Here is a 16,204-nt window from a genome sequence, read left to right on the forward strand (position 1 = left end):
GAAAGGCTTTGGGGAGTCAGGAGGCGAGACACTCGCTGCAGGATACCCAGTCTCTGACCTGCTCTTGTAGTCACAGTATGTATGTAGCTGTTTCAGCTAAGTTTCTGGTTTCCATATTTACGAAAGGATATACTTGCTTTGGAGGCAGTTCAGGGAAGGTTCACTAGGTTGATTCCGGGGATGAGGGGGTTGAAATATGAGGAAAGGTTGAGTAAGTTGGGCCTCTACTCATTGGAATTCAGAAGAATGAGAGGTGATCTTATCAAAATATATAAGATTATGAGGGGGCTTGACAAAATGAATGCAGAGAGGATGTTTCCACTGATGGGGGAGACTAGAACTAGAGGGCATGATCTTAGAATAAGGGGCCGCCTATTTAAAACAGAGATAAGAAGAAATTTCTTCTCTCAGAGGGTTGTAAATCTATGGAATTCGCTGCCTCAGAGAGCTGTGGAAGCTGGGACATTGAATAAATTTAAGACGAAAATGGACAGTTTCTTAAACGATAAGGGGATAAGGGGTTATGGGGAGCGGGAGCTGAGTCCATGATCAGATCAGCCATGATCTTATTGAATGGCGGAGCAGGCTCGAGGGCCGTATGGCCTACTCCTGTTCCTATTTCTTGTGTTCTTATGTTCTTAATGGTGACCCCCAGGATGCTGATGCTGTGGGATTCAACGATGGTAATCGTTTTGAATGTCAAGGGGAGGTGGCTGGATGCTCCCTTGTTGGAGATGGTAATTGCCTGGTACTTGTGTGGCGTGAATGTTACTTGCCACTTATCAGCTCAATCCTGAATGTTGTCCGGGTCTTTCTGTATGTGGGCATGGACTATTTCATTCCTTCAATATCTATTTAAAGTTAGAAAAGATATGCCAGAACAGTTTGAAGAAAACCACAGTACTCTACTGTATGCTTTGCAAAATACTTTATTGCTAGGATAACCAGTATGACTTCATTATAATGTTCTATAAAAAAATTATGTTGATGTAGGCAAAAGAAAGTCTGATAAGCCGAATAACTTGTACAAACAATAGGGATTATAAAGAACCATTAGAAGTCTTGCTTTATGTCAGTTGGAAAAATTGCTGTTGGCATTAAAATGACAAGTATATTCAGTTGATAATTCTTTACTTCAAATGTAATCTACTCCCGAAGTACTGCATTGCCCAGCTGAAGAAGCTGGCACAAGGGTAACTGAAGGAGGAATTAATTTGTCTTTACACAGCAAATTATACAAACTCAGACGGCCCTAAAGTGCGTCGCAGCCAATGAAGCATTCTTGAGGTGCAGTTATTGTAATGTAAAAAAATGTTGAAGCTAATTTGGACACAACAATGTTCCACAAACAGAAATTAGATAAATGACCAGATCATTTGTTTTGGGGGTTATTGGTTAAAGGATAAATGTTGGCCAGGATTCCAGAATTCCCCTGCTCTTCTTTGAAAAGTACCGTGGGACCTTTTACATCCACCCACGGGGGCAGATGTGACTGTGGTTTAATGTCTCATCCAAAAGACGGCGCCTCCTACACTGGCACACTCATTTTGTACAGCACTGATGTGTCAGCCGAGATTTTATGCTTGGGAAGCTGACTCAGAAGTGTACTACCACTGAGCTAAGTCTGAAACCTTGGCTCAGTGGCAGCATTCTTAGTTAGTTAATGTGTTTGACATGATTGGTGAAATGGCTTGATCCAATCTCTGGTTACTTTCTATCGTGAGGCAAGCCTGAGACAGAATTAGTTGCACTCTGTAGCTGATCATGCCCTATATAGTTTGTTCTGTTTTAGGCCAGTAGGTGTCTGAAATTGTTCCATGCCCCAGCAATTAAATTCTTGGGGGGCAAAATTGCATTTTGTCCCGTTTGGGGGCTGTATCCTTTGTGAGGCAGGACTTCCTGCACTCGGCGCGAAGGTCCAATCCCGCGACCTAAATTAGCAATGTCAGATGCTCCACTTTGTTCCACTTCCTCTCGGGGGCGAGTCTGGGGTGCTAAGGGCATGAAAGTCGGAGCACTACACGGACTCTCCACGTAGCGCTGATGTGATCACAGGGCCCTCCTCTTATGTTAAAGGGGAGGGTACGCTGCGAGCTCTGCATGTGTTTGAGGGACCTCCACTAGACCACCGGGGATTCAGGGCGTCATGGCCACAGCCTGGCACCAAAGCAGAATGCCGGGCTGCAGCATCGAAGCAAGGATCACGTGGGAAAACACACGGAGGCCGGACTGGTAAGTCGTAGAACAAAATAAAATGGCGGCGCGCACCTCCCCTTTAAGTTCACGACCCGCGAGGCTGGCGCTGATTGCCCGTGGCAGTCATGAGGCTAGCACTCATGGAGCACTGCCCAATTTCAGCCGCGGGGCGAAAACGGGTCACCGCGCACGCCAATGACATCATCGGTGGAGGTGCAACGGTCCCGGGCACTACTGGTTTGACGTCTCCGCTAACTCCCGCAAAATTTCGTGGGAGCCGGTAGCACCCTCCCTGGAAAAAAAACATTTGCGCCCCCCTTAGGCATTAACGGGAGACCTTCAGCTTGCCAATTTTGCCCCCTTAGCACCAAAAATTATTTTTTAAATATTGGATTTAGACACGCCGAGACAATACATGTGAGCTGTTGCTAATCGGATACCATCTGATGTCTGTAACATACCATTCATGTACAAAGAGTCTTGTATGTATAAGGTTGTAATAGACCATTAATGCCAAGAGACTATATCATTTCAGATCAGCTGTAAGGGAAGTGGAATAGAAATGAGTAGAAGCAGGGCAAAAGCAAATATATTGATTATAAGCAGCCATTGGGTCCTTAGAGGATATGAAACAAAATAGAATATACATAGACAACAGTGGTTTATTTTAACATTTCGACACTAATTATCATTGAAATACTTTTTAAGGGACCAAGGTTTCCAGGACTTAATCTCTGTTGGTTCCCCTTCCCTTCGTAAAGGCACTGTCTCAGATATGACACTTCCTGGAGGATAAGTGACAGGTCCATTATCTGTTCATTGGCCTGATAATAACGTTTTTGAAACCCCTCACATCTTTCAGTTTGTTGCAGTCGAAATCCACAGCCAGTTTCCTCAGGCCAGATTTCTGAGGGGTGAATTCAACCTTCACCTTCACTTCCTGGCCCGGAGTAATTGATTTTATCCTGAAACAAACAAAGGGGAAAGTTAGCAGATGTTTTTACTCATTCATTTAAATGTGTGGTATCCATTATCAAGTTGGTAATTTTTCAATTTTTCAAAAAGTTGTTTCCAGGATTACTGATCAGGGGCAGGGGATGCAGGAACTGTTTGCTGGGGGGGTGGGAGACAGATATGGACATAGAAACATAGAAACATAGAAAATAGGTGCAGGAGTAGGCCATTCGGCCCTTCGAGCCTGCACCACCATTCAATATGATCATGGCTGATCATTCACCTCAGTACCCCTTTCCTGCTTTCTCTCCATACCCATTGATCCCTTTAGCCGTAAGGGCCATATCTAACTCCCTCTTGAATATATCCAATGAACTGGCATCAACAATTCTCTGGGGCAGGGAATTCCACAGGTTAACAGCTCTCTGAATGAAGAAGTTTCTCCTCATCTCAGTCCTAAATTGGCCTACCCCTTATCCAAAGACTGTGTCCCCTGGTTCTGGACTTCCCCAACATCGGGAACATTCTTCCCGCATCTAACCTGTCCCGTCCCGTCAGAATATTATACGTTCCTATGAGATCTCCTCTCATCCTTCTAAACTCCAGTGTACAAAGGCCCAGTTGATCCAGTCTCTCCTCATATGTCAGTCCAGTCCAGCCATCCCTAGAATCAGTCTGGTGAACCTTCGCTGCATTCCCTCAATAGCAAGAACGTCCTTCCTCAGATTAGGTGACCAAAACTGAACACAATATTCCAGGTGAGGCCTCACCAAGGCCCTGTACAATTGCAGTAAGACCTCCCTGCTCCTATACTCAAATCCCCTAGCTATGAAGGCCAACATGCCATTGGCCTTCTTCACCGCCTGCTGTACCTGCATGCCAACTTTCAATGACTGATGAACCATGACACACAGGTCTTGTTGCACCTCCCCTTTTCCTAATTTGCCGCCATCCAGATAATATTCTGCCTTCCTGTTTTTGCCACCAAAATGGATAACCTCACATTTATCCACATTATACTGCATCTGCCATGCATTTGCCCACTCTCCTAACCTGTCCAAATCACCCTACAGCCTCTTAGCATCCTCCTCACAGCTCACACCACCACCCAGATTAGTGTCATCTGCAAACTTGGAAATATTACCCTCAATTCCTTCATCCAAATCATTAATGTATATTGTGAAGAGCTGGGGTCCCAGCACTGAGCCCTGCGGGATTCCACTAGTTACTGCCTCCCATTCCGAAAAGGACCCATTTATCCCGACTCTCTGCTTCCTGCCTGCCAACCAATTCTCTATCCATGCCAGTACATTACCCCCAATACCATATGCCTTGATCTTGTACATCAATCTCTTATGTAGTACCTTGTCAAAGGCCAGTTGAAAGTCCAAATACACCACATCCACTGGTTCTCCCTTGTCCACTCTACGAGTTACATCCTCAAAAAATTCGAGAAGATTGGTCAAGCATAATTTCCCTTTCATAAATCCATGCTGACTTGGACCGATCCTGTCACCGCTTTCCAAATGTGCTGCTATTTCATCCTTAATAATAGATTACAACATTTTTCCCACTACTGATGTCAGGTTAACCGGTCTATAATTACCCGTTTTCTCTCTCTCTCCTTTTTTAAAAAGTGGTGTTACATTAGCTACCGTCCAGTCCATAGGAACTGATCCAGAGTCGATAGACTGTTGGAAAATGATTACCAATGCATCTACTATTTCTAGGGCCACCTCCTTAAGTACTCTGGGATGCAGACTATCAGGCCCTGGGGATTTATCGGCCTTCAATCCCATCAATTTCCCAAACACAATTTCCCGCCTAATAAGGATATCCTTCAGTTCCTCCTCCTCACTAGACCCTCGGTCCCCTAGTACATCCAGAAGGTCATTTGTGTCTTCCTTCGTGAAGACAGAAACAAAGTAGTTGTTCAATTGGTCGACCATTTCTTTGTTCCCCATTATTAATTCACCTGATTCTGACTGCAAGGGACCTACGTTTGTTTTCACCAATCTTTTTCTCTTCACGTCTCCATAGAAGCTTTTGCAGTCTGTTTTTATGTTCCCTGCAAGCTTCCTCTCATACTCTTTTTTCCTCCTCCTAATTAAACCCTTTGTCCTCCTCTGCTGAATTCTAAATTTATCCCAGTCCTCAGGTTTGCTACTTTTTCTGGCCAATTTATATGCCTCTTCCTTGGATCTAACACGATCCTTAATTTCCCTTGTTAGCCACCTTCCCTGCTTTACTTTTACTCCAGACAGGGATGTACAACTGTTGAAGTTCATCCATGTGATCTATAAATGTTTGCCATTGCCTATCCACCATCAACCGTTTAAATATCATTTGCCAGTCTATTCTAGCCAATTCACGCCTCCTGCCATCGAAGTTAGCTTTCCTTAAGTTTAGGACCCTAGTTTCTGAATTAACTGTGTCACTCTCAATCTTAAAAAAGAATTCTACCATATTATGGTCACTCTTCCCCAAGGGGCCTCGCACAATAAGATTGCTCATTAGTCCCTTCTCATTACACATCACCCAGTCTAGGATGGCCAGCTCTCTAGTCGGTTCCTCCACATATTGGTCAAGAAAACCATCTCTAATACACTCCAGGAAATCCTCCTCTACCGCATTGCTACCAGTTTGGTTAACCCAATCTATATGTAAATTAAAGTTGCCCATGATAACTACAGTACCTTTATTGCGTACATCCCTTATTTCTTGTTTTATGCTTTCCCCAACCTCACTACCACTGTTTTGTAGCCTGTACACAACTCCCACCAGCGTTTTCTGCCCTTTGGTATTCCGCAGCTCCACCCATACCGATTCCACATCATCCAAGCCAATGTCTTTCCTTACTATTGCATTAATTTCTTCTTTAACCAGCAACGCCACCCCACCTCCTTTTCCTCTCTGTCTAGCCTTCCTGAATGTTGAATAGCCCTGGATGTTGAGTTCCCAGCCTTGGTCACCCTGGAGCCATGTCTCTATGATGCCAATTACATCGTATCCATTAACTGCTATCTGCGCAGTTAATTCGTCCACCTTATTCCGAATACTCCTCGCATTGAGGCACAGAGCCTTCAGGCTTGTCTTTTTAACACACCTTGCCCCTTTAGAATTTTGCTGTAATGTGGCCCTTTTTGTTTTTTGCCTTGGGATTCTCTGCCCTCCACTTTTACTATTCTCCTTTCTATGTTTTGCCTCTGTCTCCCTTTTTTTTCCCTCTGCCACCCTGCATAGGTTCCCATCCCCCTGCCATATTAGTTTAACTCCTCCCCAACAGCACTAGCAAACAGCCCCCCTAGGACATTGGTTCCAGTCCTGCCCAGGTGTAGACCGTCCGGTTTGTACTGGTCGCACCTCCCCCAGAACCGGTTCCAATGCCCCAGGAATTTGAATCACTCCCTTCTGCACCACTCCTCAAGCCACGTATTCATCTGAGCTATCCTTCCTAGCTTCCTACTCTGACTAGCACGTGGCACTAGTAGCAATCCTGAGATTATTACTTTTGAGGTCTTACTTTTCAATTTAGCTCCTAGCTCCCTAAATTCTTCTCGTAGGACCTCATCCCATTTTTTACCTATATCATTGGTACCTATGTGTACCATGACAACTGGCTGTTCACCCTCCCTTTTCAGAATGTCCTGCACCCACTCCGAGACATCCTTGACCCTTGCACCAGGGAGGCAACATACCATCCTGGAGTCTCCGTTGCGGCCGCAGAAACGCCTATCTATTCCCCTTACAATCGAATCCCCTATCACTATTGCTCTCCCACTCTTTTTCCTGCCCTCCTGTGCAACAGAGCCAGCCATGGTGCCATGAACTTGTCTGCTGCTGCCCTCCTCTGATGAGTCATCCCCCTCAACAGTACCCAAAGCGGTGTATCTGTTTTGCAGGGGAATGACTGCAGGGGACCCCTGCACTACCTTCCTTACACTGCTCTTCCTGCTGGTCACCCATTTACTATCTGGCTGAGTACACTTTACCTGCGGTGTGACCAACTCGCTAAACGTGCTATTCACGTCATTCTCAGCATCGTGGATGCTTCAGAGTGAATCCACCTGCAGCTCCAGTGCCACAATGCGGTCCGTCAGGAGCTGGAGGTGGATACTCTTCCCGCACACGTAGTCGTCAGGGACACCGGAAGCGTCCCTGACTTCCCACATAGTACAGGAGGAGCATAACACGTGTCCGAGCTCTCCTGCCATGATTAACCCTTAGATACACTTAAATTGGCAACAACAATGTTAAATGTTCCTTACTGATATAGAAAGACATGCATACAATCATAGAATTGTCACGCAAAATACCTTACTATGCTAGCTCTCTTTGAACATGTCTCTTGGAGTCAACATTCTAATGTGCTCCTGTGCAGATAGAGTGGCAGACATTGTTGATGGATTGAACGGGAACGGGGTTTCTAATTTTGGTGCCATATGATCTGCCAAACATGCCCCCTTTTGATCTTTTTATATATTTGGCACAGTGGTAGTATTCTTGCCTCTGATCTAAAAAATTGTGGGTGGTTCAAGCTGCCTTCTCGGACTCTAGGACTTGTGTACATAATCTAGGCTGATACTTTGATGGAGTACTGCATTGTAGGAGGTACTGTCTTTGAGACAAGACTTTAAACCAAGGCCCTGTCTGCCAGTTCAGATGGATGCAAAACATCGCAAAGCACTATTCAAAGAACAGGGAGCTCTTCTGGACAACACTCCCCCCCTCAACCAACATCAAAAAAACAGATTCATTGATAATTTATCTAATTTCCTCTTGATGTAACCTTGTTGTGCACAACTGTCTGCTGCTTCTGTCTACAAAGCAACATTAATTGGCTGTGAAGTGTTTGGGGCTATCCTGAGCAAGTGAAAGACACGTACATACTGTAAGTTCCTTCTTTCTTGCATGAATTCCTATGGTAGGCGCGATGTTCCCTCTCAGCTGTGCGGCCGCACAATACTGGGAAAGATCTCACACAGGCCGCTCACTGGCCTCTCCATTGTAAATACCGTGCAGGCGTGGAAATTTAAATGGACCATGCACTAAAGAAACAGGCCGCGCAGAGCAGGGAAGATTAGATTGGAGCACTTGCAAATAAATGGCTCAATATAAAAGCTCTTTTGCTGATAGCCAATAATCTTGTTGGCTTTTAACATCCACATTAAATGGGTAGACGCAATACTGAGCGGGTATATCAGACAAATAACAGGAAAGCAAGGGCCGCATCTTAATATTACACAGAATTATGTACAATTTTATCGCACAGAAACAGGCCATTTGGCCCAACAGGTCAATGTCAGTGTTGATCTTCCACACAAGCCTCCTCCCACCTTACTTCATCTCACCCTATCAAATTATCTTCATCTGGGTTCTATTTCAATATGCGACCAAACTCTTACGCCATATTTTGCTGCACAGGAGGGCAGGAAAAAGAGTGGGAGAGCTATAGCGATAGGGTATTTGATTGTAAGGGGAATAGATAGGCGTTTCTGCGGCCCCAACCGAAACTCCGGGACAGTATGTTGCCTCCCTGGTGCAAGGGTCAAAGATGTCTCGGAGCGGGTGCAGGGCATTCTGAAAAGGGAGGGTGAACAGCCAGTTGTTGTGATGCATATAGTACCAACGATATAGGTAAAAAATGGGGTGAGGTCCTACAAGACGAATTTAGGGAGCTAGGAGCTAAATTAGAAAGTAGGACCTCAAAAGTAGTAATCTCAGGATTGCTATCAGTGCCACGTGCTAGTCAGAGTAAGAAGCGCAGGATAGCTCAGATGAATACGTGGCTTGAGGAGTGGTGCAGAAGGGAGGAATTCAAATTCCTGGGACAATGGGATCGGTTCTGGGGGAGGTGGGACCAGTACAAACCGGAAGGTCTGCACCAGGGCTGGACCGGAACCAATGTCCTAGGGGGAGTGTTTGCTAGTGCTGTTGGGGAGGAGTTAAACTAACATGGCAGGGGGATGGGAACCTATGCAGGGAAGACAGAGAAAAATTAAATGGAGGCAGAAACAAAAGATAGAAAGGAGAATAGTAAAAGTGGAGGGCAGAGAAACCCAAGGCAAAAAACAAAAAGGGCCACATTACAGAAAAATTCTAAAGGAGCAAAGTGTGTTAAAAAGACAAGCCTGAAGGCTCTGTGCCTCAATGCGAGGAGTATTCGGAATAAGGTAGGCGAATTAACTGCGCAGACAGCAATTAACAGATATGATGTAATTGGCATCACGGAGATATGGCTCCAGGGTGACCAAGGCTGGGAAATCAACATCCAGGGCTATTCAACATTTAGGAGGGATAGGCAGAGAGGAAAAGGAGGCGGGGTGGCGTTGCTGGTTAAAGAGGAAATGAATGCAATAGTGAGGAGGGACATTAGCCTGAATGATGTAGAATCAGTATGGGTGGAGCTGCAGAATTCCAAAGGGCAGAAAATGCTAGTGGGAGTTGTGCACAGACCACCAAACAGTAGTAGTGAGGTTGGGGACAGCATCAAACAAGAAATAAGGGATGTGTGCAATAAAGGTACAGCAGTTATCATGGGCGACTTTAATCTGCATATTAATTGGGCTAACCAAACTGGTAGCAATGCGGTGGAGGAGGATTTCCTGGAGTGTATGAGGGATGGTTTTCGAGACCAATATGTCGAGGAACCAACTAGAGAGCAGGCCATCCTAGATTGGATGATGTGTAATGAGAAGGGATTAATTAGCAATCTTGTTGTGCGAGGCCCCTTGGGGAAGAGTGACCATAACATGGTAGAATTCTTTATTAAGATGGAGAGTGACACAGTTAATTTGAAAATTAGGGTCCTGAACATAAGGAAAGGTAACTTCGATGGTATGAGGCATGAATTGGCTAGAATAGACTGGCAAAGGATACTTAAAGGGTTGATGGTGGATAAGCAGAGGCAAACATTTAAAGATCACATGGATGAACTTCAGCAATTGTACATCCCTGTCTGGAGTAAAAATAAAACAGGGAAGGTGGCTCAACTATGGCTAACAAGGGAAATTAAGGATCATGTTAAAGCCAAGGAAGAGCAATATAAATTGGCTAGAAAAAGCAACAAACCTGAGGACTGGGAGAAATTTAGAATTCAACAGAGGAGTTTAATTAAGAGGGGGAAAATAGAGTACGAGAGGAAGCTTGTAGGGAACATAACAACTGACTGCAAAAGCTTCTATAAATATGTGAAGAGAAAAAGAGTAGTGAAGACAAACGTAGCTCCCTTGCAGTCAGATTCAGGTGAATTTATAATGGGGAACAAAGAAATGGCAGACCAATTGAACCAATACTTCAGTTCTGCCTTCACGAAGGAAGACACAAATAATCTTCCGAATGTACTAGGGGACAGTGGGTCTAGTGAGAAGGAGGAACTGAAGGATATCCTTATTAGGCGGGAAATTGTGTTAGGGAAATTGATGGGATTGAAGGCCGATAAATCCCCGGTGCCTGATAGTCTGCATCCCAGAGTACTTAAGGAAGTGGCCCAAGAAATAGTGGATGCATTGGTAATCATTTTCTAACAGTCAATCAACTCTGGATCAGTTCCTATGGACTGGAGGGTAGCTAATGTAACACCATTTTGTAAAAAAGGAGGGAGAGAGAAAACGGCTAATTATAGACTGGTTAGCCTGACATCAGTGGTGGGGAAAATGTTGTAATCTATTATTAAGGATGAAATAGCAGCGCATTTGGAAAGTAGTGACAGGATCAGTCCAAGTCAACATGGATTTATGAAAGGGAAATCATGCTTGACAAATCTTCTAAAATTTTTTGACGATGTAACTAATAGAGTGGACAAGGGAGAACCAGTGGATGTGGTGTATTTGGACTTTCAAAAGGCTTTTGACAAGATCCTGCACAAGAGATTGGTGTGCAAAATCAAAGCGCATAGTATTGGGGGTAATGTACTGACGTGGATAGAGAACTGGTTGGCAGACAGGAAGCAGAGAGTCGTGATAAACGGGTCCTTTTCAGAATGGCAGGCAGTGACTAGTGGAGTGCCGCAGGGCTCAGTGCTGGGACCCCAGCTCTTTACAATATACATTAATAATTTAGATGAAAGAATTGAGTGTATTATCTCCAAGTTTGCAGGTGACACTAAACTGGGTGGCGGTGTGAGCTGTGAGGAGGACACTAAGAGGCTGCAGGGTGACTTGGACAGGTTGGGTGAGTGGGCAAATGCATGGCAGATGCAGTATAATGTGGATAAATGTGAGGTTATCCATTTTGGGGGCAAAAATACGAAGGCAGAATATTATCTGAATGGCGGCAGATTAGGAAAAAGGGAGGTGCAACGAGACCTGGGTGTCATGGTTCATCAATCACTGAAAGTGGGCATGCAGGTACAGAAGGCGGTGAAGAAGGCAAATGGTATGTTGACCTTCATAGCTAGGGGATTTGAGTATAGGAACAGGGAGGTCTTACTGCAGTTGTACAGGGCCTTTGTAAGGCCTCACCTGGAATATTGTGTTCAGTTTTGGTCTCCTAATCTGAGGAAAGACATTCTTGCTATTGAGGGAGTGCAGCGAAGGTTCACCAGACTGATTCCCAGGATGGCTGGACTGTCATATAAGGAGAGACTGGATCAACTGGGTCTTTATTCACTGGAGTTTAGAAGGATGAGAGGGGATCTCATAGAAACGTAGAAGATTCTGACGGGACTGGACAGGTTAGATGCGAGAAGAATGTTCCCGATGTTGGGGAAGTCCAGAACCAAGGGCACACAATCTTATGATAAGGGGTAGGCCATTTTGGACTGAGATGAGGAGAAACTTCTTCACTCAGAGAATTGTTAACCTGTGGAATTCCCTGCCGCAGAGAGTCGTTGATGCCAGTTCATTGGATATATTCAAGAGGGAGTTAGATATGGCCCTTACGGCTAAGGGGATCAAGGGGTATGAAGAGAAAGCAGGAAAGGGGTACTGAGGGAATGATCAGCCATGATCTTATTAAATGGCGGTGCAGGCTTCTTGCACCTATTTTCTATGTTTCTATGTTTCTAAACAGCAGCAGAGGCAATCCAGGTAGCTTTCTGTGCAGTGTGCCTTGCGAATGGGAAGCCAGCAGTTTGGGAATCTGCATTTTTCTGTCCTCACATAATGTATTACCACTGGCAGAACTGCTTCCACCGAGCAGAATTTGGACCCTTAAAAGTCCTTCCACCTGAATCTAACTGCACTATGCCTTTCACTGAGTGCTGAAAATGGAAAATGTTCCACTCTGCTTTGTGGTTTTGAGAGGGTAAACGTAAAGAAAAAAGAAAGACTTGGATTTATATAGCTGCTTTCATGACCACTGGATGTCTCAAAGCACTTTACAGTCAATGAAGTACTTTGGGAGTGTAGTCACTGTTGTAATGTAGGAAACACGGCAGCCAATTTGCACACAGCAAGCTCCTACAAACAGCAATGTGATAATGACTAGATAGTCTTTTTGTCATGTTGATTGAGGGATAAATATTGATCAGGACACCGGGGATAATCCCCTGCCCTTCTTCGAAATAGTGCATGGGATCTTTCACGTCCACTTGAGAGATCAGACGGGGCCTCGGTTTAACGTCTCATCTGAAAGACGTAGAACCATTACAGCACAGAAGGATGCCATTCAGTCCATCATGCCTGTGAAAGCGCAGTCCAATTAGTCCCCCTGCCCTTCTCTTTCCCCATAGTCCTGCAAATTTTTCCTTTTTAAGTATTTATCCAGTTACCTTTTGAAAGTTGCTATTAAATCTGCTTCCACCGCCCTTTCAGGTTGTGAAAGATTGTTTTCACGGGTTGGCTAATCAGTAACAAAGAAATGTAGATTCAGCATTATCACAAGATGAACAAAAGGGGAAGTTAAAATAATGTTTTGCACAAAAAGGCTCAGTAGGGTCTGCAATGCTTTGCCACAATTGGCTATTGAGGCAGAGGCTATAACATGATTGAAAAGGCATTTGGACAAGTGTTAAGAGCAAGAATAATATAACAAGATACAGCATTTAGACTAGATAGTGCTAGTTGAAGAGCTGGCACCAGCATGATGGGCTGAATGGCCTCCATCTGTCCTGTAATTCCTATGATCCTGCCTATGAGCACAAGAAAACCATTAGCAAAATTAAGAAATACTTTTTAAGAGTTGAGAGGGGAAGACAGTGCAGCAAGTGGAAAACTTCAGAAAATTATTTGAATTGATAAAAATTCAGAAGCGTGACATTAATAATGGAGAGATTATGACCATAGAAATTTGTATTCATGCTAGCCTATTTAATTTGAATGGTTAACACCTCTTACCAATAGGGGACAGATGGATGCCATATTATTGTTTTGCATGTTCATCCCCTGATATCACCAATTGTAATTTCTAGGATTATTGACACTATTATAATGAAAGATCAGCTAAGACCATAGAATGGAGATTGACTTGGGAGCATCCTGGCCTTGCATGATTTAGTTCCACACTGGACGGTGTTGTTATTTGCAGAGCCATGGGGTACGATAGCATAGTGGTTATGTTACGAGACCAGTAATCCAGATGCATGGACTAATTAGCCACAGATGTGAATTCAAATCCCAGCACAGCAGCTGGGGAATTTAATAAAATAAATCTGGAATAAAAAGCAAGTAACAGTGACCATGAAATTGCCAGATTGTTGTAAAAACCCATCTAGTTCACTAATGTCCTTTAGGGAAGGAAATCTGCCAACCTTATCTGGTCTGGCCTATACATGACTCTAGACCCACAGCAATGTGATGGACTCTTAACTGCCCTCAGAAATGGTGACGCACTACCACCTTTTCAAGGGCAATTAGGGATGGGCAATAAATGCCCACATCCCAGGGACTAATTTTTAAAAACTTGGGGAGTTAATACTATATGAATATATTCTAACTGGTTAGATGTTGATGAATTGAGTGGTAGACAAAGAAAGAAATGCAGCACCTTACATGACTTCAAAATGCCCCAAAGTGCTTTCCAGCCAATGAAGTACTTTTGAAGTGTAGTCACTGTTGTAATGCAGGAAACACAGCACCTACTTTGCACACAGCAAGGTCACACAAATAGCAATTAGATAATAAACATAAGAACATAAGAAATAGGAGCAGAAGAAGGCCATACTGCCCCTCAAGCCTGCTCTGCCATTTAATACGATCATGGCTGATCCGATCATGGACTCAGGTCCACTTCCTGCCCTCTCTCCCTAACCCCTTATTCCCTTACTGTTTAAGAAACTGTCTATTTCTGTCTTAAATTTATTCAATGACCCAGCTTCCACAGTTTTCTGAGGCAGCAAATTCCACAGATCCACAACCCTCTGGGAGAAGAAATTTCTCCTCATATCAGTTTTAAATGGGTGGCCACTTATTCTAAGATTATGCCCTCTAGATCTAATCTCCGCCATCAGTGGAAACATCCTCTCTGCATCCACCTTGTCAAGCCCCCTCATAATCTTATACATTTTGATAAGATCACCTCTCATTCTTCTGAATTCCAATGAGTAGAGGCCCAACCTACTTAACCTTTCCTCATAAGTCAACCCCCTCATCTCTGGAATCAACCTAGTGAATCTTCTCCGAACTGTCTCTAAAGCAAGTATATCCTTTTGTAAATATGGAAACCAAAATTGCACGCAGTATTCCAGGTGTGGCCTCACCAATACTCCGTACAACTGTCGCAAGACTTCCCTGCTTTTATATTCCATCTCCTTTGCAATAAAGGCCAAGATTCTATTGGCCTTCCTGATCACTTCCTGTACTTGTATACTGACCTTTTGTGTTTCATGCACAAGTACCCCCAGGTCCCGTTGTACTGCAGCACTTTGCAATCTTTCTCCATTTAAATAATAACTTGCTCTTTGATTTTTTTTTGCCAAAGTGCATGACCTCACACTTTCCAACATTATACTCCATCTGCCAAATTTTTGCCCACCCACTTAGCCTGTCTATGTCCTTTTGCAGATTTTGTGTGTCTTCTTCACACATTGTTTTTCCTCCCATCTTTGTATCATCGGCAAACTTGGCTACATTATACTCAGTCCCTTCCTCCAACTCGTTAATATAGATGACCAGATAATCTGTTTTATTGATGTTGGTTGAGGGATAAATATTGGCCAGGACTCTGGAGAGAACACCCCCACACTTCTTCAATCTTTTATGTCCCCTTGAGAGCAAACGAGGTCATTGTTTATTGTCTTATCCGAAAGATGGTGCACCACTCCCTCAGTACTGCACTGAAGTGTTAGGCTAGATTATGTGCTCAAGCCCCCTGGAATGGGATTTGAACATACAACCTTTTGAATCAAAGGCGAGAGTGCTGCCAACTGAGCCAAGGCAGACACTTCACTCAGATGTTAACAACTTACGGGTTCTACTTACGGGCATGGAACGCGCTGCTCATCGGTTAGGCCGACTCCCTCTACCAGGAATGTACCATCGCACAAATTCACCGGCAGTGGATTGGTAAAGCAGATTTCTGCTGTTAGATCTCGGTACTGCACCGGTTCTCCTACAATCTGTGGGAACAAATAATTTATTTTAACTCTCAATGAAGTGACTAAGTGTCAAATTTTGCTCTGTGCATAAAGATAAATAATTTTTTAATGAAACTATAAGCTTCCTTAATAAATAAAATAATTTATCTTTCTTTTTATATACAAGAGCAAAATATATTCTAGATGTTGCCATGTCAATGGCTTATGCACGTCAATTTTTCAAATTTTAGCTCCTTTGAACAAAGTGCCATGTCCCTATTTTAAAGTGTTCCATTATAAGATCTGCTATGAAATTTGATTAAGGAAGATCGAAGCACTATTTGAGATTCAGAACATTCAGGGAATGGGACTATGACTAGAAAGCTGGACATGGCAATGGAAAGTGTCAACAATAGGGCAGGCCAGGGCAAGGCCAGATGGATCTTGTGACAGTGGCAAAGTGATGGTAGGGACATTATCGGCTGCGGCACCATGGAGAAAGTGTAAGGCTGGGTCCAGATAGAAGAGATTCAGCCTCTCCAAGAGTATGGATACTGCCATTGGAGCAAAACTCAAGCCCCTGACAGATTTGAAGCTGGA

The 16,204-nt window shown here is 44.0% G+C and overlaps 1 protein-coding gene across 1 annotated transcript in view; it reads right to left on the reverse strand.

Moving 5' to 3' along the window:
* Window positions 1-921: 921 nt before the first annotated feature.
* The window catches only part of LOC139277516 (protein-glutamine gamma-glutamyltransferase 2-like), a 107,957-nt gene continuing 92,674 nt past the window's right edge, over window positions 922-16,204 (reverse strand). The window contains exons 12-13 of the mRNA XM_070896063.1: window positions 15,510-15,646; window positions 922-3,161 (exon numbers count right to left, since the gene is read on the reverse strand). Coding sequence (XP_070752164.1) covers window positions 3,005-3,161; window positions 15,510-15,646 — 294 coding nt within the window. The 3' untranslated portion in view covers window positions 922-3,004. The remainder of the gene's footprint in view (window positions 3,162-15,509; window positions 15,647-16,204) is intronic.

The sequence above is a fragment of the Pristiophorus japonicus genome, chromosome 12, assembly GCF_044704955.1.
Source record: "Pristiophorus japonicus isolate sPriJap1 chromosome 12, sPriJap1.hap1, whole genome shotgun sequence".
In the NCBI taxonomy this organism is placed as follows: Eukaryota; Metazoa; Chordata; class Chondrichthyes; family Pristiophoridae; genus Pristiophorus; species Pristiophorus japonicus.